The sequence below is a fragment of the Haliotis cracherodii genome, unplaced genomic scaffold, assembly GCF_022045235.1.
Source record: "Haliotis cracherodii isolate W230 unplaced genomic scaffold, xgHalCrac1.p SCAF_5, whole genome shotgun sequence".
NCBI lineage: Eukaryota > Metazoa > Mollusca > Gastropoda > Lepetellida > Haliotidae > Haliotis > Haliotis cracherodii.
The window spans coordinates 64,720,509-64,747,273 of record NW_027266308.1 but is presented as its reverse complement, the minus strand read 5'-3'; the positions used below and the strand labels follow the sequence as shown (position 1 = coordinate 64,747,273).

General features: G+C 40.6%; 1 protein-coding gene across 1 annotated transcript; it reads right to left on the bottom strand.

The window, feature by feature from the left end:
- On the bottom strand, nucleotides 1–24,997 carry LOC139442622 (exocyst complex component 5-like). Its single transcript, XM_071223477.1, has 19 exons — nucleotides 24,903–24,997; nucleotides 22,407–22,652; nucleotides 20,776–20,973; nucleotides 19,309–19,373; nucleotides 18,175–18,203; nucleotides 17,689–17,798; nucleotides 17,026–17,070; nucleotides 15,916–16,056; nucleotides 13,535–13,611; nucleotides 12,882–12,992; nucleotides 11,697–11,792; nucleotides 10,449–10,617; nucleotides 8,788–8,890; nucleotides 8,012–8,135; nucleotides 7,821–7,907; nucleotides 6,703–6,808; nucleotides 6,327–6,483; nucleotides 1,013–1,176; nucleotides 1–400 (listed from the first exon to the last, which is right to left on the bottom strand). Exons 1-19 carry the CDS (start codon nucleotides 24,924–24,926, stop codon nucleotides 305–307), a joined length of 2,148 nt encoding a protein of 715 aa, XP_071079578.1. The 5' UTR covers nucleotides 24,927–24,997; the 3' UTR covers nucleotides 1–304.
- Between the last annotated feature and the right edge of the window lie 1,768 nt (nucleotides 24,998–26,765).

The following is a 26,765-nucleotide window of genomic DNA, read 5'->3' as shown; positions in this document are numbered from 1 at the left end:
CAGACCACCGTCATATAGCTGGAATACTGCTGAGTGTGGTGTTAAACAACAAACAAATAAATAACACTGACATAGCAAAACGCAACTGTGATATATACTACTCAAAAGACATTAAGGACCACCAGATTCTTTCATATATGAAAGATCGGGTGATCCTTCTTTCTTCTGAGTAGTATATCAGGTATACAATGGTATGTGTGTAATGCATTTTGTGGCCTGTATGATGTCTGGTTGGCTGTGGGAGAAGTTGAAGCAAGGCAAGCATCCTCATGTAGCAGTGTTCCGGAATGTAGGAGTAGCAAGCTCATTTCAGTTCCTTCAACTTGTTGGCGAGGCGGGCTGTCTTGAAGTCCGCACGAAGCTGCACAAACTGCAGCACCACTGACTCTTCCATCATTGCCTGGAGAGAGAAGGGAGATAACTGCTGTAGTTAGGAATGTTGCTGACAGCACATGTTGTGTTGGGACAAAACACGACAAAAGGTCTTTCGTATGTGTCCTTGTTAACTTGCTGTTTTAAGAGTGAGTGAGTATGGTTTTACGCCGCTTTTAGCAATATTCCAGCAATATCACTGCGGGGGACACTAGAAATGGGCTTCACACATTGTACCCATGTCGAGAACCGAACCCGGGTCTTCGGCGTGACGAGAGAACGCTTTAACCACTAGGCTACCGACCGCCCCGCTGTTTTAAGAAACCATAACACATCCTAATAAGATAATTGAATTGTTCTTTATGGAATGCAATTCAATCATGCCGTAAGAGGCGACTAACGTGATCGGGTGGTCAGGCTCACTGACTGGACTGATGCATGCCATCGATCCCAATTGACCGCTGTCATATAGCTACAATATTGCTGAGTGCTTAATTAAACAACAAACAAACATAAACACTCAGAAACTACACATCCACAATAGGATTAACAAAAAAAAGATTCAGGTTCACAAATGATGCATTTCAACTTGAGACATAAACAGCTAGAATCAGTCGTCACAAGGGTGAAGTGAACTCACCAGCTGCTCGTCATCCCGGACGACCTTGAGGTTCTCTGGCACCACCACTAGGAGATTACACAGTGCATGGAGCTTCTCAAACAGCTGCGTTACCATGGGGATCTTAAACTCCTCCTTCACACACTTCCTGTACTCATTGATGTCACAGATCACCAGCATGGCACCTGCAACCAACACATCACAGATCACTGACATGTCACCTGCAACCAACACATCACACAGATCACCAGCATGGCACCTGCAACCAACACATCACACAGATCACCAGCATGGCACCTGCAACCAACACATCACAGATCACCAGCATGGCACCTGCAACCAACACATCACAGATCACTGACATGTCACCTGCAACCAACACATCACAGATCACTGACACGGCACCTGCAACCAACACATCACAGATCACTGACATGGCACCTGCAACCAACACATCACAGATCACTGACATGTCACCTGCAACCAACACATCACAGATCACTGACATGGCACCTGCAACCAACACATCACAGATCACTGACATGTCACCTGCAACCAACACATCACACAGATCACCAGCATGGCACCTGCAACCAACACATCACAGATCACTGACATGTCACCTGCAACCAACACATCACAGATCACCAACATGGCACCTCTTTACAAATCAGCACATAATGAAGGACAATACAATGGCCTCTGTATGATTATTTAAGTGTGTCAGTAATAGTGAAGTCACTTCTAAACTACTGACCCCTTCCTGGTTAAACAATAATAATATATTGTCAACAAGCTCATCCGCCAATCATTCCATTGTCAGCTGTGAAAAGTAATGGTAGCTCTTTTGGCTTCTCTTTCTCAATTTCTTAAGGTGAACAAGACAAGCACTTGAGTTCTCAATCAAATTACAAATCATTGGGGGACACTCATGCCGCTCCATTCATTAATCCTATCTGTGTCACTTCCTCAAAGGGAGGTAATGCTGATTAATTACCCCTGTGTCTTCAGGCAGACAATTTATAGGAGGACTTGGCCATAACACTGCAAGGAACTAAGGACTCAATCATTTTCTATTTTCCAGCAATTAACCGCTGCGCGAGTGCAAATGGAATACTCCAAATCAATCAAACTGTCACTTTTACATGTTGTAATCACAGGAAAAAGCTGGTGCAGTGTTTATAATCATCATAATAATACCGGTAAAATCTTGCTCAAAATATAAAAAATCAATAATAGTTATTTAAATTCATGGTAATTGTATTTATTTCTTTAAAAAAACACAAAAACTGTATGGGAATGATTGAAGCGCTCACAGCTCGGTGACATGACATTTGTACACAGGGCAAGCAAGTAATGTGCATTGCACATGTTGCATTGTATGAAATTTGCTGGTAAACTTCTGATAAAATGATAAATGATCACCATGGAATAAGTAACCATTTTGGGATTTGCATTATCAATTTCTCTTTTCGATAAAATGTCTCGATAATATTTTCTTTGTTTATGTTTCAACATTCTGACAGTCTCTGCTCGTTTATCATTCTCACTGTGGAAGTAATGATGAGGAAAAATAAAAATAATTTAAATAAGATGGAAAAACTCTCAGTTTGAAATACATTGTATTAAACATAACCCAAGAGCTGTATCGAATGTAATCACTGTTTTGTATCAGGTTCATGAGTGTAAAAGTGAGTTGTGAGCTGTGTTTTGTCACAGCATCAGTAAGATGAAATTTTAAAAAACAAAAATTCCATATTCATAAATATTCCACTCGGATAGAACCGAGTCTGGACCAGACAATCCAGTCATTGATATTTGTGAACAATGATCCACACTGTCAGGTTGGGTGGACAAAGTTGAAATTAACACCTTCCTTGAGTGAGTGAGTGGATGGGTAGTGAGTGAGTGGGCAATTGAGTGAGTGGGCGAGTGAGTGAGCGAGTGAGTGAGTGAGTGAGTGAGTGAGTGAGTGGATTGGTGAGTGAGTGAGTGGATAGGTGAGTGAGTGAGTGGCTGGGTGAGTGAGTTGATGGGTGAGTGAGTTGATGTGTGAGTGAGTGAGTGGATGGGTGAGTGAATTGGTTAGTGAGTGTCTACATGTTTTTTTTCAACTTTGCACAGCAAATTGCAGTGCCTTAGATGAGTGGTGGGCCACTCTTGCCCCTCTATGCTACCAATGCCTCTCTCTGCTAGGCAAAGCAGTGGATGACAGCATGAGCACCGATCCCCACTGTTGGCGTACAATAACAAACAATCAGCCACTTCATCCATTGTGTCCACCCAATCTCCACTTCAGTCATCCCTCAGATAGCATGTGATCTCCATAGGAACCAAGGGAAATGTGCATTTCTTAAACATTACAGTATGCTAATACTTATGACAGTAACCTGTAACAGCAAGTTTGACATCATGGCTGACATCTTATTGCTAAGGATTACCTTACTTTCTGTGAGTGGTATATCATGGCTGACATCTTATTGCTAAGGATTCCCTTACTTTCTGTGAGTGGTATATCATGGCTGACATCTAATTGCTAAGCATCCCTCAATTTCTGTGAGTTGTATATCATGGCTGACATCTTATTGTTAAGCATTCCCTCACTTTCTGTGAGTGGTATATCATGGCTGACATCTTATTGTTAAGCATTCCCTCATTTTCTGTGAGTGGTATATCATGGCTGACATCTTATAGTTAGGCATTCCTCACATTCTGTGAGTGGTATATCATGGCTGACATCTTACTGTTAGGCATTCCTCACATTCTGTGAGTGGTATATCATGGCTGACATCTTACTGTTAGGCATTCCTCAAATTCTGTGAGTGGTATATCGTCATTTCTAAGTGACATTAGTGGCAGTGGAGACTGTTGTCAATTTATTTGCAGTGATTGTCAGAAGCACCAAATGATTGAAGTGCTCATAAAATATCAAGTGCTGGAGAGGCCAGATTTCAAAAGTGATCAATGGCAAGAAGTTACCCATCTTTGTGTAAACATGAGGTGAGGTGAAATGGGGTTTAATGTCACTTATATAGCGACGTGCATGTACGTGTGTGGGTGTGTGTGGTTGCTTGTACTAGTCCGGACTGATGCCGATTTATAGTGCTAGTTCACTGAGATACCATGCTGTAGTTTAACATGAATACCCCACGCAGACACAGTATACTGACTCCGAGCCGACCAGTCCTTGTTTTAGCCCATTTAGCCCAAGTACCATCTTTTAACGTCTTTTGGTATGACGCGGCCGGGGATCGAACCCCAGACCTTCCGCTCTCCGGGCGGAGGCTGTACCACTAGACCATAAACATGAACATGACAGGTTTGATCATTCGAGAAGTTTGGGGATGGGACAGTTTCTAGATGGCTGGCTATCCCTTTGTCATATTGTGACCTGGTTCCATCTTATCTACTTGCAAAGTATGGATGGACATCCAGTTGTAAACATTGAATTCCTAGCTGCTTCCAACACTATTCCAGATTCAAGAACAGACAGGCCTGTTTCAAGACATTTGACAGTTACAAAATTGTGAACATACATGAGCTTACATACATTAATTACAGGGCCTGTTACGTATTGCTGCTACCACTTATTTGACCCATTGTAATGACTTCCTGAATGTAATCCTAAAACTGTGGTAAACTTGACTCTGTGTGGTCATTTCACTGATTTTACAAACTGTTTTTCAGGTTAACCGTTGTGTACTCACTCCCTCTCACTGGAACATGTAGAACCTCATGCTCAAGTACTCATTGGTTTGCCAAGGATTAAGCTCCTTGTCAGTCCCGTCTCCCATAGAGGACCATAGTTGAGATAGAGTTTGTAGAAGAGTCTCTGGCCTGACATCATATCTCCCCCTCCAGACTACAGACTATCGACTCACCCATCTCATTGTACTGAAACATATCTCCCCCTCCAGACTACAGACTATCGACTCACCCATCTCATTGTACTGAAACATATCTCCCCCTCCAGACTACAGACTATCGACTCACCCATCTCATTGTACTGAAACATATCTCCCCCTCCAGACTACAGACTATCGACTCACCCATCTCATTGTACTGAAACATATCTCCCCCTCCAGACTACAGACTATCGACTCACCCATCTCATTGTACTGAAACATATCTCCCTCGCCAGACTACAGACTATCGACTCACCCATCTTATTGTACTGAAACATATCTCCCCCTCCAGACTACAGACTATCGACTCACTCATCTCATTGTACTGAAACATATCTCCTCCTCCAGACTACAGACTATCGACTCACCCATCTCATTGTACTGAAACATATCTCCCCCTCCAGACTATAGACTATCGACTCACCCATCTCATTGTACTGAAACATATCTCCCCCTCCAGACTACAGAATATCGACTCACCCATCTCATTGTACTGAAACATATCTCCCCTTCAGGATACAGACTATCAACTCACCTATCTCACTGTACTGAAACATATCTCCCCCTCCAGACTACAGACTAACGACTCACTCATCTCATTGTACTGAAACATATCTCCTCCTCCAGACTACAGACTATCGACTCACCTGTCTCATTGTACTGAAACATATCTCCCCCTCCAGACTACAGACTATCGACTCACCCATCTCATTGTACTGAAACATATCTCCCCCTCCAGACTACAGACTATCGACTCACCCATCTCATTGTACTGAAACATATCTCCCCCTCCAGACTACAGACTATCGACTCACCCATCTCATTGTACTGAAACATATCTCCCCCTCCAGACTACAGACTATCGACTCACCCATCTCATTGTACTGAAACATATCTCCCTCGCCAGACTACAGACTATCGACTCACCCATCTTATTGTACTGAAACATATCTCCCCCTCCAGACTACAGACTATCGACTCACTCATCTCATTGTACTGAAACATATCTCCTCCTCCAGACTACAGACTATCGACTCACCCATCTCATTGTACTGAAACATATCTCCCCCTCCAGACTATAGACTATCGACTCACCCATCTCATTGTACTGAAACATATCTCCCCCTCCAGACTACAGAATATCGACTCACCCATCTCATTGTACTGAAACATATCTCCCCTTCAGGATACAGACTATCAACTCACCTATCTCACTGTACTGAAACATATCTCCCCCTCCAGACTACAGACTAACGACTCACTCATCTCATTGTACTGAAACATATCTCCTCCTCCAGACTACAGACTATCGACTCACCTGTCTCATTGTACTGAAACATATCTCCCCCTCCAGACTACAGACTATCGACTCACCCATCTCATTGTACTGAAACATATCTCCCCCTCCAGACTACAGACTATCGACTCACCCATCTCATTGTACTGAAACTGGACGATGTGCTCGTAGATGACCCGGTGGAACCTCTTGCCCAGGTCAACCAGCACAACCTCCACGTTCTTCCCGTCCAGGCTGGACTGTATGGCCTGGCCCTGAATCTTCATGAACTTCACAACCTTCCCACACGCCTGCAAAACATCAGTGTTTATTACCCACAACACAACCTTCCCACACACATAACATCTGTAAATGACATCAAGACTTACCCTGGACAACATCTGTAGATGACATCAAGACTTACCCTGGACAACATCTGTGGATGACATCTAGACTTTACCCCGGGCAACATTTGTAAATGACATCAAGACTTACCCCGTGCAACATCTGTAATTCACATCAAGACTTACCCCAGACAACATCTGCAGCTGACAGTCCTCTTCTGGCTTAAAATCTGACTTCTTCTGTTCTGTGGCTAATATGTACCTCGTCCAGCCAATAATGGTATTCAAAGACCTGAAATATAAATATCATGTCCAAAAAACTACTCGGTTGGAAAATGTACACAATTACTTCTCAGTCAGATCCCTAGGTAAAATGGGTTGAGCCTGCAATCTTAAAGACTTAAAAGTAGTGCGACCTATGTGATGTGCCATTATGATCAGGGAAGTGACCCAAGAACCAAGTCTACAGCCTTAATGTTAGGATCAAGAATTCAGGAAGTGATTAATGTTCAACAAACATTATATGCCTCTTGTTACTTAATGGATATGTTCCCCACTGGTCTCTTGGTCAGAAGGAAAGCAAGATGTGGAAGCTCATTTCTTTCTTCTAACATTACTGTTAAAACCTGAATCATTTCAAACAGACTTTTCTCCGCAATCTCATTAAAATCAGATCTTAGTTTTCGGTACTGCTAAACAAAGACCTGAGGACATCCCATAACGGGTCACGTCAGAACAACCTTTCACAAACTTTAACTGACCAATGAACTGACAAGCAATCAACATTAGCCAATCAGAAGGCAGCTTTCTCGAGCTTTGCGACACAAGCTTCAAACTGGCAACTACGCTTCGAAACACATTTTGACGTATTCTGGAGTAAAAAATTTACAACTGATAAAAAGAACATTCTGGAATGGCTTATAGATGGCTTAGATTGTATGGATATAATAAAAAAAAACGTAACTGTCGTTCCGAATACCCTCTGTTAATTTATTTGAGGTTGTATGATCAGAAAACACATTCCGTCCGTCACTTTCATGACCTGATAAGCAACGCTCTGATTGTTTGGATGAAAGGTTGTTCTGACGTGACCCGTAATGGGATGTCCTCAGATCTTAGTTTAGCGATAGCGAGAACTAAGATCTGATTTTAATTAGATTGATTTTCTAAGCGATGTAACACAATGCACTGTACACCATTGCTTCTATAGGTCTCTATGTCCAACAGTTTAAAGACGGACACCTCCTGTCGTGGCACAGTTAAGGAACAGTGGTGATGGTCCTGGCTGTAGCTTATTGACTCACCGGTCTAGACCCGTGCCGATCTTGTTCTCAAGGTTTTCTCGGAGTTCACGTTTCCTCTTCAAACACAAAGCATGCTTTGGTGAAGATCTAAAACAAGAAACCAGTATAAAATGAATTTATACAAATATAGAACACATATCACAGAAACATTACTGAAACTTATATTTCTGCTACCATGGCAACACACTTACAGGACAAGAGGAACGAGGCCATCCATGAACTGTTTTTCAAACAGGTGGAAGAGAGTGTTGGCCTGGTTGATGACGTCAAAGAAGTAGATCTCGGGCTCCGTCTTCGGGTCCGGCAGCGGTATAGCTGTACAACATAAAACAAGGAATTAGTCATCTGTGACATCAGACATCATCACCTGTCTGTATGCAGCTGCATATCTTCTGCATGCAGCATCTCCTTGGAGCGTGCAGCCACCTACTAGTTCATTCTTAGGAAAGTGCAATTAGGTATAAACAGAATTTGTTTGATTTTTTTTGCTTCATTTTGCTCAAAAACAGTTTTTAACTCATAGGCTGGCAATATTTCAATGTTTATATAAGGAGACTAGACACATACAAGATGACTCATTACAAGTTTTAGAATAAATTGTGAGAAGATATCTACAAAGCTACCTATATTCCATCTCCCCGAGGCAAGGGAGTTAACTGACTATAGAAGTCCAGTTTCACCCTTGCCGAACTAGGCTGGAATTTCTGGACTCGATCGTAGCCACCAGTGGCTATTACAAGTCATGTCCCTTCTATCTGCCTCCTATTGACCAATCAGATTCCACATCTCATATCACTTGCATTTGCTTCAAACAAAAATGGCAGCACCCAGTCAAAATGATCTGATCGATAATAAAGATCTTTATTGTGATAAAACATGTCCTACTTTGCAAAGTGCATCAAATCACATGAGCACCTTAATAAAAACATGAAAATATTTGAAAAATGTCTGTCACAAGGTATATCACCTTGGAGACCCAGCTCTACAGCGTAGTCGATGTGTTCTGTGACGAGGTACTGGACCAGCACTTCAAATATCTTCACTGCATGGCTCGGCACATCATATGATAACTGAAATAAAGTACAATGATTGTACATAACTGCCTCCACAGCAATCATCCCTATCTCTGCTCAAGATGTAATTATCTGTGCTAGAGAAATTGGGCTGGTGAGAACGTACGAGGATTAGATTCAAGTCGGTATTTAGACAACAAACTGGAAGTCAGGTAGTATGGGAATACCGTATTCGACGTAATAAGCGCCCATGGTGCTCTCAAAATTAGAAATAGGGGGTTCTTATTAGAATATTATGTTGGTGAAAAAAACAGAGTTGAAAGATAAATTTCATGGTTTATGGTGACAGCCTGAAATGTTCATATACGACAGATATATTTTTCCAGAATTTAATTGCCCATAATTAAGGGTGCATATAACACACGAGTGTATATTATACACGAATAAATAAGTCTTGTGTACATTGATCAATCGGAAGGGGTGCTAATTGGGATGGTTCACTAGCCAATATATCAGCAAATATCGCCTAGGGCGCTTAATAGAGCTTTTAACGTCGAATACGGTAGGTCTAATGTCTAGCTACAACTGTCTGAAGCCTTGTATTTGACCTGACTGGGCTCCTGTCTACTGATATCTCACCCCGCTCAGCTACAAGTGCCAGCACCAGTCTAGACTACTGATGCTGCAAACATCTTCAAACATTGCCATGAATCAATAGCTTATAGACACAAACAGTCCTTTTGAAGCGTGGGTATTATCATTATTATGAAGCTATCATGTGTTCCCTACATTTCAATCTATCTGCATATTATGTGTGTTTGTGCACTTGGATACAACAGATCAGTGTACATTTATGTGTTATATGTCCAGGAATACTGATATTGATAACATTGACATATTGCCAATCATTGTGATATATTCTGATACAATGAGAAATCTCATTAAAATGCTATTTTAGTTCTCGCCACCGCTACACAAGGGTCTGAGGACGTCCCATCACGGGTCATGTCAGAATGTTCTATCTGTAATGAGTGAGTGAGTGAGTTGGGTTTAACGTCGCTTTTAACAGTACTCCAGTTATATCACAGCGTGTCAGCTTAATGTGGGAGGAAAGCCAGAAGTGATGCAGGTCTCAGACGTTTACCACTTCGGTAAAAGACACGAGCACGGGTATGGTGCTGACAAACCTAGAAACATAATCGGGGCGAACTGGGATTCGAACCCACAATCATAGGTTTCTGGCGTGCCCAAGGGATGCAACTCTGCACATCAAATTGCGGCGCCTTAGTCGACTGGGCCACCCGTGCCCCCAGCTCTATCTGTAAGCAGAGTGAGTGAGTTGGATTTAACCCCACTTTTAACAGTATAACAGTTCTATCATGGTGTGTCAGCTAAATATGAGGAAAAGAAGTTTACCACTTTGGTGAAACCCATGAGCACATGTATGGTGCTGAGAAACCTAGAAACATAATTAGAATTATAGGATTCTGGCGAGCCAAAGGGACACAACTCTGAATGGCGATTTTCAGAGGCTTAGACAACTGGACCACCCCTGCCCCCTCTGTAAATCTGTAAACAGTAGAAACATGTCAACACATCAGGGGATACAACTTACCACATGACATCGTTTAAATGCCAGTTTCGTCTCCTGAAGGATGTTGATGGAGACCTCCTGGGACAGGAAGGTTTCGCCGCCGTAATTCTCGATGGCCGGACCGATGTTGATGTTCGCCTTTGTCACTGTACCCAGTTTGGCTTGAATATCTCGGCGTAAGTCGTGAATTCTGAAAACAAAAAAAATCCATGAATACATGAAAAGTTGTATATTAGTTTGTGCACTAACAAATATACTCATGCCATTTCAAATACTATATTTAGAGTCATTTTCTATTTCCTCATTCCTACTTTTGTATATACCAACTATTTACACTTCTGCACATGTCTAGTAAGCTACGTCACAGTACCCCAAAACCAAGTCATGTGACTGCACCTTTCTACTTTTTTGCTGTTCTGTCAGCAATGAAAATCCCGTAAACACAAAATTATTCACTTTCCCCGCAGCATTAAACCTAATGGTACAGTGGCTAATAAGCAATACATTTCTTATTACAATAAAAGGACAAAAGTAGATTAATTATCATTTCATCACGGAACTCATTACCAAATTAAAAACAATAGTGTCTGATTCACAAGGAAACGCAGCTGTTGCCAGTTCTGACTGTCCTGAAAGACATTTTCTGGAATCCCGGGATACTGAAGTCTTGAAGAATGTGAAAACGAGGAAATACACTGAGTAAAATTGTCAGTGGGGAATAACTGACCAGACCATACTTGACAAAATAAGGATAGACAGAAGAAAGTAGGAAAACAGAATCAGGGTCAGATGCAATCTCATTAAAATCAGATCTTAGTTCTCGCTGTTGCTAAACGAAGATCTGAGGACATCCCATTACAGGTCACATTACTGTCACTTTCATGACGTGGAAAGCGACGATCTGATTGGTTGGATGAAAGGTCGTTCTGACGTGACCCCTAATGGGATGTCCTCAGATCTTTGTATAGCGGTAGCGAGAACTAAGATTTGTTTGTTGTTTAACACCCCAGTCACCAATATTCCAGCTATATGACGGCAGTCTGTAAATAATCAAGTCTGGACCAGACAATCCAGTGATGACATCACAATCATAGATCTACGCAATTGATGACATACATCAGCCAAGTTAACGAGCCTGACCACCTGATCCTGTTAGTCGCCTCTTACGACAAGCAAAGTCGCCTTTTACGGCAAGCATGGGTTGCTGAAGACCTATTCTACCCCCGATCTTCACGGGTCACAAGAAGATTAAGAAATGATTCCACCGACCCCCCCGACTGGATCTGTTTCTTCTGGTGGTCCCTCATCTCGTAGTAGCGTAGCAGCAGCACTGAACACCGCTCATGCAGGTACTTGGTCTCCGCACTGCAACAACAACAACAACACGTCAACACCAACCAGATTTCAAACACTGTCATATGGCTCCTTATTCCCTGCCCGGCGTATATACACATGCCAGGTGATGTGTGACTGTCCAGATTTCTAATGTCATAAGATGTGTATTGATATTTCAGCATGTTATAGCTCTAGGCCAAGTTTCACAAAGCAATCCTTGTTCTATGAGCATTTCAAAGTGCATGCTAAAAGATAGACCACTCCATAAAGCAATTGTAGTACTAAGATGATCAGAACTGGCGCTAAGACAATCGTAACTCCCATACATTAACATAGACATGACAGTCGTGGCGCTAAGACGATCAAACCTACCATACTTTAGGACAGACTTATGATAGTCGTAGTGCTAAGACAATCGTAACTCCCATACATTAACATAGACATGACAGTTGTGGCGCTAAGACGATCAAACCTACCATACTTTAGGACAGACTTATGATAGTCGTAGCGCTAAGACAATCGTAACTCCCATACATTAACATAGACATGACAGTCGTGGCGCTAAGACGATCAAACCAACCATACTTTAGGACAGACTAATGATAGTCGTAGCACTAAGACAATCATAACTCCCATACTTTAGCATAGACTTACAGCAATTGCAACGCTAAGATGATAGTAACTCATGCAATAGTAACTATTTAAACATAGGTTAATGAGTGAGTGACGAGTAACAAATTTTGTTTTATGACCACTTTGAACAGTATTCCAATCATGTCAACTTAATGTGAGAGGAAAGCCTGAAGTGATGCAGGTCTTAGACGGTTACCACTATGGTGAAACCCGTATGTACGGTGCTGACAAACTTAGAAACATAATCGGGGCGAACCAGGATTCGAACCCAAGACCATAGGGACGCAACTCTGCACAGTGATCTAAGGCACATTAGATGGCTGAGGCACCTGTGACCCCCTTAGAGTTGTGCTGTATGACTATGAACAATCTTACTCTATGTAGGCTGTGAGGTGACTAGGATCACTCTTACTCTATGTAGGCTTTGAGGTGACTAGGATCACTCTTACTCTATGTAGGCTGTGAGATGACTATGAACACGCTTACTCTATGTAGGCTGTGAGATGCTGTTGGAAGATTCCCTTAAGCAGCTTGGTGAGGAAGGAGCTGTCGTTGCCCAGCTTGAAGACGGACAGCTCAGTCGTCAGCTCCTTTGTCCTGCAACAGATGGGACAATGTCAGATGCCCACGATTCTCAAACAAGACAGACAGACAGACAGACAGAGCATATTTGAAGCATGTATGAACCAAGCAAAAGACGTGGTGCTGTGAACATACCTAATACAATGTCCATACCTCAAAATTAGAAATAGGGGGCTCTTATTAGAATGGTATTTTGGTGGGAAAAAAACAGAGTTGAAAGATAAATTTCATGGTTTATGCTGACAGCCTGAAATGTTCATGTACAACAGATATATTTTCCAGAATTTAATTGCCCATAATTAAGGGTGCATATAACACACGAGTGCGTATCATACGCGAATAAATAAGTCTTGTGAACATTGATCAATCCGAAGGGGTGCTAATTGGGATTGTTCACTAGCCAATATATTAGCAAATATCGCTGTTGGCACTTATTAGAGCGGGACACTTATTACGTCGAATATGGTAATTAAAGATAGAGAAACTAACAGACATTCCTTAAAGCCAAGTTTCTGTACCTCACACATCTGAGAACACCAGGAAGTGTAAAGACTTACCGGACAAACAGATCGTTGAGATTCTTGAGGTACTGTTCTTGGTCTGATCGGTCTCCCAACCTCTTGGATATGTGAATCTGCAGGAAACACCAAGTGTGTCAGTATATCCCCGAATCCCCTTCATTTACAACACCAAGAACCTGTGTAGCACTTCAAATATCTGTTAGATATCCACTTAACTTACCAACAGGAGTAGAATTATCCTCTTAAATTACCACCTGGGGTAGAATTATCCTCTTAAATTACCACCTGGGGTAGAATTATCCTCTTAAATAACCACCCGGGGTAGAATTATCCTCTTAAATAACCACCCGGGGTAGAATTATCCTCTTAAATAACCACCCGGGGTAGAATTATCCTCTTAAATTACCAACAAGGGTAGAATTATCCTCTTAAATAACCACCCGGGGTAGAATTATCCTCTTTAATTACCAACAAGGGTAGAATTATCCTCCTAAATTACCACCTGGGGTAGAATTATCCTCTTAAATTACCAACAGAGGTAGAATTCTCCTCTTAAATTACCAACAGGGGTAGAATTATCCTCTTAAATAACCACCTGGGGTAGAATTATCCTCTTAAATTACCAACAGAGGTAGAATTATCCTCTTTAATTACCAACAGGGGTAGAATTATCCTCTTAAATTACAACCTGGGGTAGAATTATCCTCTTTAATTACCAACAAGGGTAGAATTATCCTCTTAAATTACCAACAGAGGTAGAATTCTCCTCTTAAATTACCAACAGGGGTAGAATTATCCTCTTAAATTACCAACAGGGGTAGAATTATCCTCTTAAATTACAAACAAGGGTAGAATTATCCCCCTAAATAACCAACAGGGGTAGAATTATCCTCTTAAATTACCAACTGGTGTAGAATTATCCTCTTTAATTACAAACAGGGGTAGAATTATCCTCTTAAATTACCAACAGGGGTAGAATTATCCTCTTAAATAACCACCTGGGGTAGAATTATCCTCTTAAATTACCAACAGAGGTAGAATTATCCTCTTAAATTACCAACAGAGGTAGAATTCTCCTCTCAAATTACCAACAGGGGTAGAATTATCCTCTTAAATAACCACCTGGGGTAGAATTATCCTCTTAGATAACCACCTGGGGTAGAATTATCCTCTTAAATTACCAACAGAGATAGAATTATCCTCTTAAATTACCAACAGAGGTAGAATTCTCCTCTCAAATTACCAACAGGGGTAGAAATATCCTCTTAAATAACCACCTGGGGTAGAATTATCCTCTTAAATTACCAACAGAGGTAGAATTCTCCTCTTAAATTACCAACAGAGGTAGAATTCTCCTCTTAAATTACCAACAGGGGTAGAATTATCCTCTTAAATTACCAACAAGGGTAGAATTATCCTCTTAAATTACCAACAGGAGTAGAATTCTCCTCTTAAATTACCAACAGGGGTAGAATTATCCTCTTAAATTACCAACAGGGGTAGAATTATCCTCTTAAATTACCAACAGGAGTAGAATTATCCTCTTAAATTACCAACAGGGGTAGAATTATCCTCTTAAATTACCAACAGGGGTAGAATTATCCTCTTAAATTACCAACAGGAGTAGAATTATCCTCTTAAATTAACAACAGAGGTAGAATTATCCTCTTAAATTACCAACAAGGGTAGAATTATCCCCCTAAATTACCAACAGGGGTAGAATTATCCTCCTAAATTACCAACTGGTGTAGAATTATCCTCTTTAATTACCAACAGGGGTAGAATTATCCTCCTAAATTTCCAACAAAGGTAGAATTATCCTCTTAAATTACCAACAGGGGTAGAATTATCCTCTTAAATAACCACCTGGGGTAGAATTATCCTCTTAAATTACCAACAGAGGTAGAATTATCCTCTTAAATTACCAACAGGAGTAGAATTATCCTCTTAAATTACCAACAGGGGTAGAATTATCCTCCTAAATTACCACCTGGGGTAGAAATATCCTCTTAAATTACCAACAGGGGTAGAATTATCCTCTTAAATTACCAACAGGGGTAGAATTATCCTCTTAAATTACCAACAGGGGTAGAGTTATCCTCTTAAATTACCACCTTGGGTAGAATTATCCTCTTAAATTACCAACAAGGGTAGAATTATCCCCCGAAATTACCAACAGGGGTAGAATTATCCCCCGAAATTACCACCTGGGGTAGAATTATCATCTTTAATTACAAACAGGGGTAGAATTATCTTCCTAAATTACCAACAGGGGTAGAATTAGCCTCTTAATTTACTAACTGGGAGAGTATTATCCACTTAAATTACTAACTGATAGTATAATCCAATTAAATTACCAAAACAGGTGGTATTATCCACATAAATTTCGACAAAGACTTGAAGACAAGCGACCCCACCTGCAGGATGCCCTGGAATATGCTCTGTACGAACTTCCCCATGACCATCTCTGGGTTGGAGAAGACATGGTTGATGAGTTGACTGGTCCGCTGACACAGCGGCAGGACATCGTCAAACACGTTCTCCTTCAGGAAGGAATGCTGAAACAGTGCACCATGTTCAGTCGCGGCCTCTCATCACATCTTGACAAACAGCAAACAATGGCAGCCATGGTACCCAAACATTTCAAAAGGGGGGCGACCCGTGAAGATTCCGGGGTAGAATAGGTCTTCAGAACCCATGCCTGCCGTAAAAGGTGACTATGCTTGTCGTAAAAGGCGACTAACGGGATCGGGTGGTCAGGGTCGCTGACTTGGTTGATGCATGTCATCGATCCCAATTGCGTGGATCGATGCTCATGATATCAATCACTGGATTGTCTGGTCCAGATTTGATTATTTACAGACCGCCGACATATAGCTGGAATATTGCCGAGTGCGGCGTTAAACAACAAACCAACCAACCAACCAACCAACCAACCAAAAGGATGGAGATTCCAGTTTCTAATTGTTAGAATTGGACTCCAGCACCCTGTGTTTGTCGTAAGAGGGGCTTAATGGAACGGGATGTCATGCCTGGCGCTTGGTTGATTGCGATTTGGTTGATCATTGTCAAGAGAGATAGTTATTACAAATAGGATTGACAAAGAAAGTCAATCAGATGGTAATGATATGTCCTCATACTGTTTACTATCTCGTCCAGCTACCAACTGTGGCCCGTCAGGTAAAGCTTTTATTATCCATGTCGTTTGTTTCAGCTTCACTTTTTCCATTTTAAAACAAAATCTTTTCATAAAGGACAGTAATTATGTAATGATTGAATTTATTTGAGTCCTTGATCAGTGAACATGGCTGGTTTCATATTGTGTGAGTGATGTAGATACATTGCACATTGAACAAATTTAAACCAAAAGATCAAAAGAAAAGTGATATCATTAACATGAATAATCACTATAACAACAGTCCATATTTATAATCCAGTTTTATGAAAACATATTTGATAACCATATGAATGGTTTAGCCCACGTCCAATATGCTGGCAATGATATCAGCATGACTAGACAGACTTACCTTCTGACTCTCGGTGATAAATGTGTCAATGCAGATACCGTATGACTGTAAAACAACAAACAAATCTCTTCAAACAAATAAGTCAAACATTTCAGCAAATGCATCACACACAAAAGAGACAAAGGAATGGTAAACAGATCATTTTCAAGTTTGATACTAACAAACTACACATGCAGACGCTGTTATCTTAAGCATAAGAAAGTGTGTTCCTGGTGTTGGTATGCTGTCAAAAGGCGTCTGCTTCAAATCAGCTCAAGCCATGTGGTTCAGGAAGAGAGTTGCTTAATTAACACCTGAGGTGTATTGGGTATAACGTCACATTCAAGATTATAGCGATGTGCATGCGTAAAGCGTCTGCTTCACTGAACTAGCTCACTGAGATAACATGTTTAACATGAATACCCCACTCACACACAGTATACTGCCTCCGAGCCAACCAGTCCTTGTTTTATCCCCCTAATGCAGAGCGCCAGGCAGGGAAACAAAAAGTACCATCTTTTAACATATTTTGGTATGAGGCGGCAATGGATCTAACCGTATGTTCCCTGAGCAGACGCTCTAACCACAATACAATGGAGATGTTCATTAGTCAACAACATCAAACGTGTAACATCCCACTCAGGCCCCTAAACTGACACACAGTTGACGTGACAGCAGACCAACCTTGAAGTTCTGCAGGACGCTGGCTATTCTCTTCATCTTGCGCTGGTCGCCGTCCCGGTGGGCCAGCTTAAACTCCCCGATCAACTCCTTCTCCACTGAGTCGTACTTGTCTGGAACACACGACCAGCAAGAAATAACGACTGACATAACATGGAGGACACATCACAAACAGGGGGACTCTATGATGGATGCAGCGTAGACACAGCCCAAGACTGAATTATGTGAATTAGTGTAAATATCTCACTTCCTACATGAAACATGCATCTCCTCACTACATCAGTGACAAATACATTTTTCAATTTACTTTGAGCACGTTGAGACAATGTTAGAATATAAGTGAAAGAACGTGCCGTATCATCAAATCAGGAGTCATGATATTAAAAAAATGTTAAATTACACATTGAAATTTTCATTTTCAATGAATATCATTCTGAAGGTGGGATTTTAAGATCGGGTCAAAGTCACTTCATAGATCTAAGAGAATACCTGCAATCCTCTGTCTTGCCTTGTCAAATCTGAAAAACAAATACGGTTTGTACACTTAACAGTTTTGTAAATAAACATCAGTATTATGAACAAGTTGATCTGTGCTTTTACGTGTAAATCCAGTATATTTGGTATCACGATCCTATAAATATGCACAAGAGGTCATCAAGCAGGAAGTACTTTTAATATCAAGACATCGGTTTAATGTCTGCCTGATCAGTAGTCTAGTTACAAACATTCCCAATAAGCTTAGACAGGGCTTTTCTGATGTGTGGCCGATTATGTACACAAACATGGCTGCAAATCATCTGGAACTATATGATAAAAGAAACAGTTGACTCATCATCTTCCCGAGGCAAGGGAGTTAGCTGACTTTAGAAGTCCAGTTTCCCTCCTTGCCAACTAGGCTGGAATTATGGAGTTATATTTTTGCTGGACTAACGAGTCTATTCATAGTCCAATAAAAACCATGTAACGAAATCAACATCTGGTTCATAAATAACATGGGAACAACCTGCTGAATTCTTTCGATTGCAGGATTTGCAGAGCATGTATACCGTCAACTAGGCGTTGACAGATATATTCCCAATCTTTTCATGTTTTAAATAAAGGTGCTCAAGTGATCTCATGCACTTCACGAGGTAAAACCCGGTTTATTATGAGATCGTCTTGACTGGGCGCAACCAGTTTCTTTGAAGCAACTCAAGTGATATGAGAGATGGAATCTGATTGGTCAGTGTTGGGGACAAAGAAGGACTCATAATAACCACTGGTGGTGCTAAGATCAAGCCTAAAAATTCCAGCCTAGTTCGGCAAGGGTGGAAACTGCACTTCTGAAATCAGATAACTCCTTTGCCTCGGGAAAACGTATTTACATAGGTGTTACTAAAATACCTTCATTGAGAAAATAACCTCTGAAACATTGATTATGTTAAGAAGGACATTATAGAATAAAGAGTGTTTCTAAATCATAATATCAAATATTAGGAATAAAGTAATGCATGATGATCACAAAAGGCTTGCACAATATAATTTGTATTCCTTTCATTTGATATTATGATACAGAAAAACACTCAGGTGATAATGTCTCTATACTATTTATGATGGCGTGTGCCGGCAGTGGCGAGGACTTACTTGCCCCCGGGGAGCTCCAGGGCGATCATGTGGAGCTTCTGGATGACATCCGCCGTCAGCTGGAGCTACAACACACCACAGGCGATGGCTGATGTCACAGTCCACAATTACATTCAAGGTCATCAATATTACTCAAGCAACAAAAAAAGAAAAGAGTACCCGCCTTTAATTTTAACCGTAAAAGGAATGAGTATGGTTTTACCTACTTTTAGCAATATTCCAACAGGGGACACCAGTAATGGGCTTCACACATTGTACCCAAGTGGGGAATCGAAACCCTGGTCTTCGCTGTGATGAGCGAATGCTTTAACCACTAGGCTACCCCACCGACCAGGAACTTAGAGCATTTCCAGTCAAATGACATTGTTCTGAGAAAACATGACCTCAAACTATGAACTCCCATTCTTCCAATAGTGAGTGAGTGAGTGAGTATGGTTTTACGCCGCTTTTAGCAATATTCCAGCAATATCACGGCGGGGGACACCAGAAATGGGCTTCACACATTGTACCCATGTCGGGAATCGAACCCGGGTCTTCGGCGTGACGAGCGAACGCTTTAACCACTTGGCTACCCGACCGACCCCATTCTTCCCATAAGAAAAGTGAATGCACTTCCAGTCTTGTGACATCACTTTCTGTCTAACATCCTTTCTGGTTTGTGAAGGTCGCACAGTTCTAGTTACACAAAAGCATATGCTGAGTCATCAAGCTATAAATGGGCGCATGGAAGCAGGATCTAGATAGACACACCATTGCTGGACTAACAGACTAGTGATGGGTACTGAACTGTCTTTATTCAATGTATTTCAATATGTACCACAGTCTTTTGCATGGGTTCTTTCATCTGCAATTTGATTTTCTGATCATGTTTTCTTTTTTAAGTCCGAAATGGACAATCATCGGACAATTTCGTTTGGACAACTTCATAGTCGTCCGCCATTTTTTGTTGGATGTTGCTACCATGGCTATGGTAACAACTCATGTGTATCATTATCAGATACATTATATACAGGAAGCTGGTTGCTTCACCAAACATGGAAACAGTTGCAAATTACTTAATTTAAAAATTTCAATTCAAAATCACTTACGCAAACTTTGCCAACAAGCTGAAAATCTGCATGTTTTTAATAAATGCAACATACCAGTATTTTCCAAATGTATTGTGATACAGATTCTTCAATAGTTCAAATCATGGAATACCAGTAAACATGGTAAACCGGTAATACCACACACCTCTAAAATAGACACAAAATGTGTCATACACCATAAACATGTGGTTCAAACAAATATCTCTAGTTTCTAGATTTATCAGTACCCACATGACAAATGTGGTCAAATGTGTGAAACAACAAAACAATACTCAAGAAATAAACAGCAACATGTTATGTGTTTATCACTGCATTTCAGTTTTTCTGACAACTGTGAGATTATTTTTGAAACACCAATGCTGGGAGGTAGTTAGCTCACCTGGAAAGGGTCTGTCAAGACAGGAGACTTGAGTGCCTCATCTGCCAGGAACTCGGACAGGTAGTTCATCAGGCGCTGAGCCTCGACAGCTCTGGCCCGGGGCGTGTTGACCCCCTCCAGCTGGTCCCCCAGGTGAACGACCTTCGTAGCCACATAATTAATTCGCTCATCCAACTTCTGGAAATGGGTATACAAGGCCTGAAGAAGAAAAACGATCATAACAAACAGAAAAATTACCATTATTTTTATAAAAGGCATCCTTGAAAGTAGATATTCATATCTTGATATCATCATTAAGGCTGATAACTTCAAACAAGGTGCCAACCCTGTTGATTTTTCAATACTCTTTATTGAATACATCACCAATCAGATGCTCTACCACTGGTCTAAACGTTTGCCAAACATGTCGATCTCATTAAAATCAGATCTTAATTCTCGCTACCGCTAAACAAAGATCTGAGGACATCCCATTAGGGGTCACGTAAGAACAACCTTTCATCCGACCAATCAGAGCGTTGCTTACCAGATCACGAAAGTGACATTCGGAATGTGATTTCTAATCACGAAGCCTCGAAAACGTTAAAACGGGGTATTCCAAACGATAGTTACGGGCTTAACGACTGAATCTATACAATCTACACCATATATTAGCCATTCGAAAACGTTCTTTTGTTCAGGTTTCAAATTTTTAAGCGAGAATTTGTCAAAATATGTTTTGAAGCTTAGTCGCCAATTTGAAATTAGTGCCGTAAAGCACGAGAAGGCTGCCTTCTGATTGGCTAATGTCGACTTCTTGTCAGTAATTCCATTGGTCAGTCAGAGTTTGCGAAAGGTCGGTCTGACGTGACCCTATGGGATATCCTCAGATCTTTGTTCTGTTCGGCAGCGAGAACTAAGATCTTATTTTAATGAGATTGCCAAACATGTATACGTTCAAATCCAAAACCATGCTGACATCATTGATCTTTAATCAATCAGTGAAATTTAACGAAGCAGAGCATGAACACTACCAGGACTCAATTAATAGAACTTGATTTAACTTGCACCAGGTGCACGTTGACAAAAGACAAAAACATGTTGCACCCAGGTCCCATAAATTTTTACAAACTTGAAACATAGGCCTATCTGCTGCCAGTGTCACATAAATTTATGACACATTGCTTTAAAATGTTATAGGAACAAGTGCACACAATCTTCAAGTACCCACAGTTTGATAATGTCAAGATTAAGAAAGCACGACAAATTACACGTAACACAGGTATAAGTGATGTAGAATGATAAACTAACCTAAGAGATATTCACTGTGTTAAAAGATCTATTTTGCAATGACAAGTAAGGGTTAGACAGAGACAAAAAAAACATTTCTTTACATGCACTTGGTGCATGTACAAGAAGACATAGATATTAGGTTGAATTTCTCGTCAATAGGTTGCACGATTTATATAGCTAAACTGAGCCCTGACTATTCTGTAATTATGGTAATTAGTGCTTTACTTCATACCTGAACTAAACAAGATGTAAATGTATCTTTTATCCCTTTACTCCTTTTAAAAGTTTGTAAAGGGCTGAAAATAGTAACGGAATAACTTGAATTACTTTTGTTAGATTTATCATCTCCATAATACACTCACCTGATTCTTTTTCTGTAGTTCTGAAACCCGCTGCCAGTGTCTCTTCTCCTCATCTTTGCAATTATTTTCCAGTTTTTCTATCTTCCTGGCAATCATCACATTCTTCTCCTTCAGGTCGCGGATGACCTTCTCGAAGGTGCTGTGAAGTAGCATGGGGTCGAAGTCCTCCGGGCTGGTGTGCCGGGCTCGGCTCCCCATCGTCTTCCATGCCAACCGTTCCACAAATTCATGAACACTGAACGGTTCCTGCACAAAAATCACATATCACAGTAATATCTATGTTGTTCATAGATTCTAGGTTTGCTTACAACTAAAATAAGGGGCATATTCTGTTCCATTTGGAATTTGACTTTAATTATTTCCATTACAGAAGTAGATGGGTTTGGCATGTGGTCCTGTGCACAGGTCATAATCAGGCGAGGTTAAGCAATGCTCATCTAACTGCCTGCAGCAGTTAGGTGGATCAAAGACGTATGTACATCTTTGGGTGGATTGATGACCGAGGACAAGAGTTTCTATGGCATCAGTCCTGCCCTCCACTGATAAACAGGTTACATGACAGTATACAGGTGGTGTCTTTTTATGCAAGTGACCTCGCCAGAGCTCCAGATAAGCTGCGTATAGATCTGCGTAAAATACGCATCAGAAATGCAGAAATATGCAGTGAAATAAAATTCAAGCGTTTCAAATACGCAACGAACATTACAGATACGCTACAAAAATACAACTTGTGTGTATCATTAAAATATTGTGAAGTAACCCTGCATATTCGATTAGCAAATCAGCAACTTATTTTGAAATTATACGGGCATTCCGTCAACCTTGCCAAACTCCACGATGACAGTTACATCATGATCATTTGTCATTACACTTTCTTGTGGAAGTATCACGGTATTTTTGAGTCCTATAAAGCTCTCAAACCCACACGACACCAATTTGCAGGGACTAGATGAATAGTGTTTTTAAATATTTAACTTAAATACCCACATGCGTAAAAACTAGAGGGTAACAGAAATTTGAATCCCCAATAGAATTACTGATACCCAATGATTTTAAAATGCATGGGTAAAACACCCATAACACCAAAAGCTTATCTGGAGCTCTGGCTCGCCACTCTTCACCCAGATGTGAAAGGGTACTACTACTAGCTGCTTGGATGAAAAGCTAATGTGAATGAAAAAACTTTCAAGCATGGAAACCCTTCTCACCTTATTCCCTAGTAACACAATAACATTTCTGCTTTTAATTCAATTCTTATACCGTATTCGACGTAATAAGCGCCCCGCTGTAATAAGCGCCCATGGCGATATTTGCTTATATATCGGCCAGTGAACAATCCCAATTAGCACCCCTTACGATTGATCAATGTACACATGACTTATTTACACGCGTATAATACGCACTCGTGTGTTATATGCACCCTTAATTATGGGCAATTAAAATCCTGGGAAAATACATCTGTCGTATATAAACATTTCAGGCTGTCAGCATAAACCACGACATTTATCTTTCAATTCTGTTTTTTTCCACCAAAATAATATTCTAATAAGAGCCCCCTATTTCTAATTTTGAGAGCGCCCTGGGCGGTTATTATGTCGAATACGGTATCTTTTATAGTGTGATATACCTGAATAATGAATCTCATATTGTGGGATTCATAATTCAGGTGTGACCACCTATTTAAAGGGGCATGAATTGGCTACCAGATGAGTTGTAGATTTCAGGTTTAAGTAAATGTCTTTTGTATGACATTTTATAGTGAATTGAACTGTTTACACTCGGCACAGAGTGTGACGGCTTGATAACATACTGTGTATACTAGGGCTGGGACGGGTAACTCGGGTACCTGGGTCGGGTGGGTCTTGAGTAGGACCCAAGTACCCGCATGACTATCCGGACCCATGGTTAGTCACATGACATACTGTTTAATGACATGAACAATAAAACTCAATGGTTACACTACAAGTATAGCTAATGTTAAAAAAAATTCTCACTATGCAGGCATTCGTTCAGACTTTTATATTTTTGAGTAAGGATAAAGTGTCTATCAACTGCAGTGTATACATGATCATGTATCTAAATATTTTTTGCCAGGGCTGCGTTAAAACAGTTCCAATTCGGACATTTTGTACCAACTCTTGAGACCTAAAGCGGGTATCCGGGTAGTAAATTTGGACTCGTCTCAGTCCTAGTGTAATACATAGTAGTAGACATAAACATGGCCTATAATTAACACTGCTGTCCATAAGTTAACGCAGTCTGTGAAAAACCAGGAACTGTTACTTATGCGACATTGTGTTTTAGAGGAATCGTGTTGTGAATTGTATGTAATTCATTGAAGAATTAACTTTTTTTGACAGGACAAACTGTGCTGCGATACGAAGTAGAAATAAAAGTCACGAATGTTTGTATCCAATTCGTACACGTAAGATGCCGCCTAAATACTTTTAACAAATACACAGTATCTTATTAGTCTTTGAAGGACTCCATACATACCTGATCTAACTCCTCCAAAGACATATTGTGCAGCAGGCATCAAATAATCACTTGCCAAGACAGAGCTATTTCATATAAGACTCCATTTTGTTGAGCACTTCCGCCCTTTAAAGGGAGGTCACTCTTGTTTCCATGTGCAGCCCCGCCTCCTGTGTAGCTACGAAAGTAAATTGCAGACCCAAAATATAAACTCCGAATTCCTACCATTTTGAATTATGTGATTTTGTAGGAACTATCGACCATTGTATTGCACTTTAGCATTTTTTCACAGAAACGTATCTATATTACACATATAACATCTAGCTATATCAGAACAATTTGCAAATTTAGACTATATACCTCCATGAATTATTTTCAAAGTACAAACCACCATTAGTAAACAAACGAATCAGTAATTGAACCCTATTGAGACGAGTCAAGTAAGGATGAGTATGAAATAGACATCTAGACTGTATGTGGTTACCAGTTATTCTTATTTTGATTAAAGGGGACATTCGCTCTACTTTACATTTCTTATTAATCTTTAGACGTCGTGATTATAATTTTCTACCAAGCAGTTTCAGTGTAATGTAAGAATTAACTGCTAGAATCATATACATCGTGAAATTTGATATTGCAGGCAAAAAAAACGGCTTTGAAATTGGTTGTACCGCATTTATTATACAGGTATCAGCTGAGACAACACCTGTACGTGCGTAATGGAACAGTCCAATCTACTCAAATGAGGCGAGAGACACAAAAACATCGCAGTCTCTATGGAGGGTCATGAATAAGATGGAAATTTATTATAAAATATGAAGTGTGTTTGCATTTTGTCATTTCAGGGAGGGTCATGTATAATTGAACAAGGACATGGGTAGTTGAGGTGGGGGGTCATCCAGAAATAGGACAAGCGTTAAGGGAGGGTCACTAGTTTCATTAGTGCATGAAAACTCGGACATCTCCACCTCATCCCCCATCTTATTTCATTGAAATACGCCACGTGTTTACAAAAAAAAAAAGAAGATTTGGGGAATATGTCCAGCATCCTTGTCAGTCAATCCTGTGTTGTCTTCATAATGTGACATACCACTTTCTATTTTAAAGGTATAAACATTCATGTATTAATGCAGGATTAATACCAGTGTGTTGAACATACATCACAAGACTTCGTTCATAAAGTTCGGTTAACAAACTGGTTCAATATCCCCACATGGCACACTCATTATCGTTTACATAATAAATATCAACGCTATCGCCTGACACAAGCAGTCCTATAGGGTGATTGGCTATCATACAATATTAACAGGGGGACATTGAAACATGTATTGCAGGTGGCCCAGTCGTCTAAGGCGCCGCGATTCGCTGTGCTGAGTTGCGTCCTTTGGGCACGCCAGAAACCTATGATTATGGGTTCGAATCCCGGTTCGCTCCGATTATGTTTCTAGGTTTGTCAGTATCATACCCATGCTCGTGGGTTTTCACCGAAGTGGTAAATGTCTGAGACCTGCATCACTTTGGGCTTTCCTCCCAAATTAAGCTGACACGCCGCGATATAACTGGAATACTGTTAAAAGTGGCGTTAAACCAAACTCACTCACTCACTACATTACAGTGCATGGTAATATATCGCGAAGCCACAATGGAAGCCACAATGGAAGCTACTTCATCAATAAGTGAGTCATTTGGGGTTAACGCCAAAGAACAGTATTTCAGTTATATCACTGCGTGTCAAACCAGAGATCGTGGCGAATTTGGGATTTGAACCGTGATTAGTGGATCCTGGCAGAGGTAAGGAACGTAACTCTACAGAGCGATTTGCGCCTGACTTTCCTACTGGACCACCGGAGCCTCAGTCAACCCATAAAGTTATTAAAAGACACA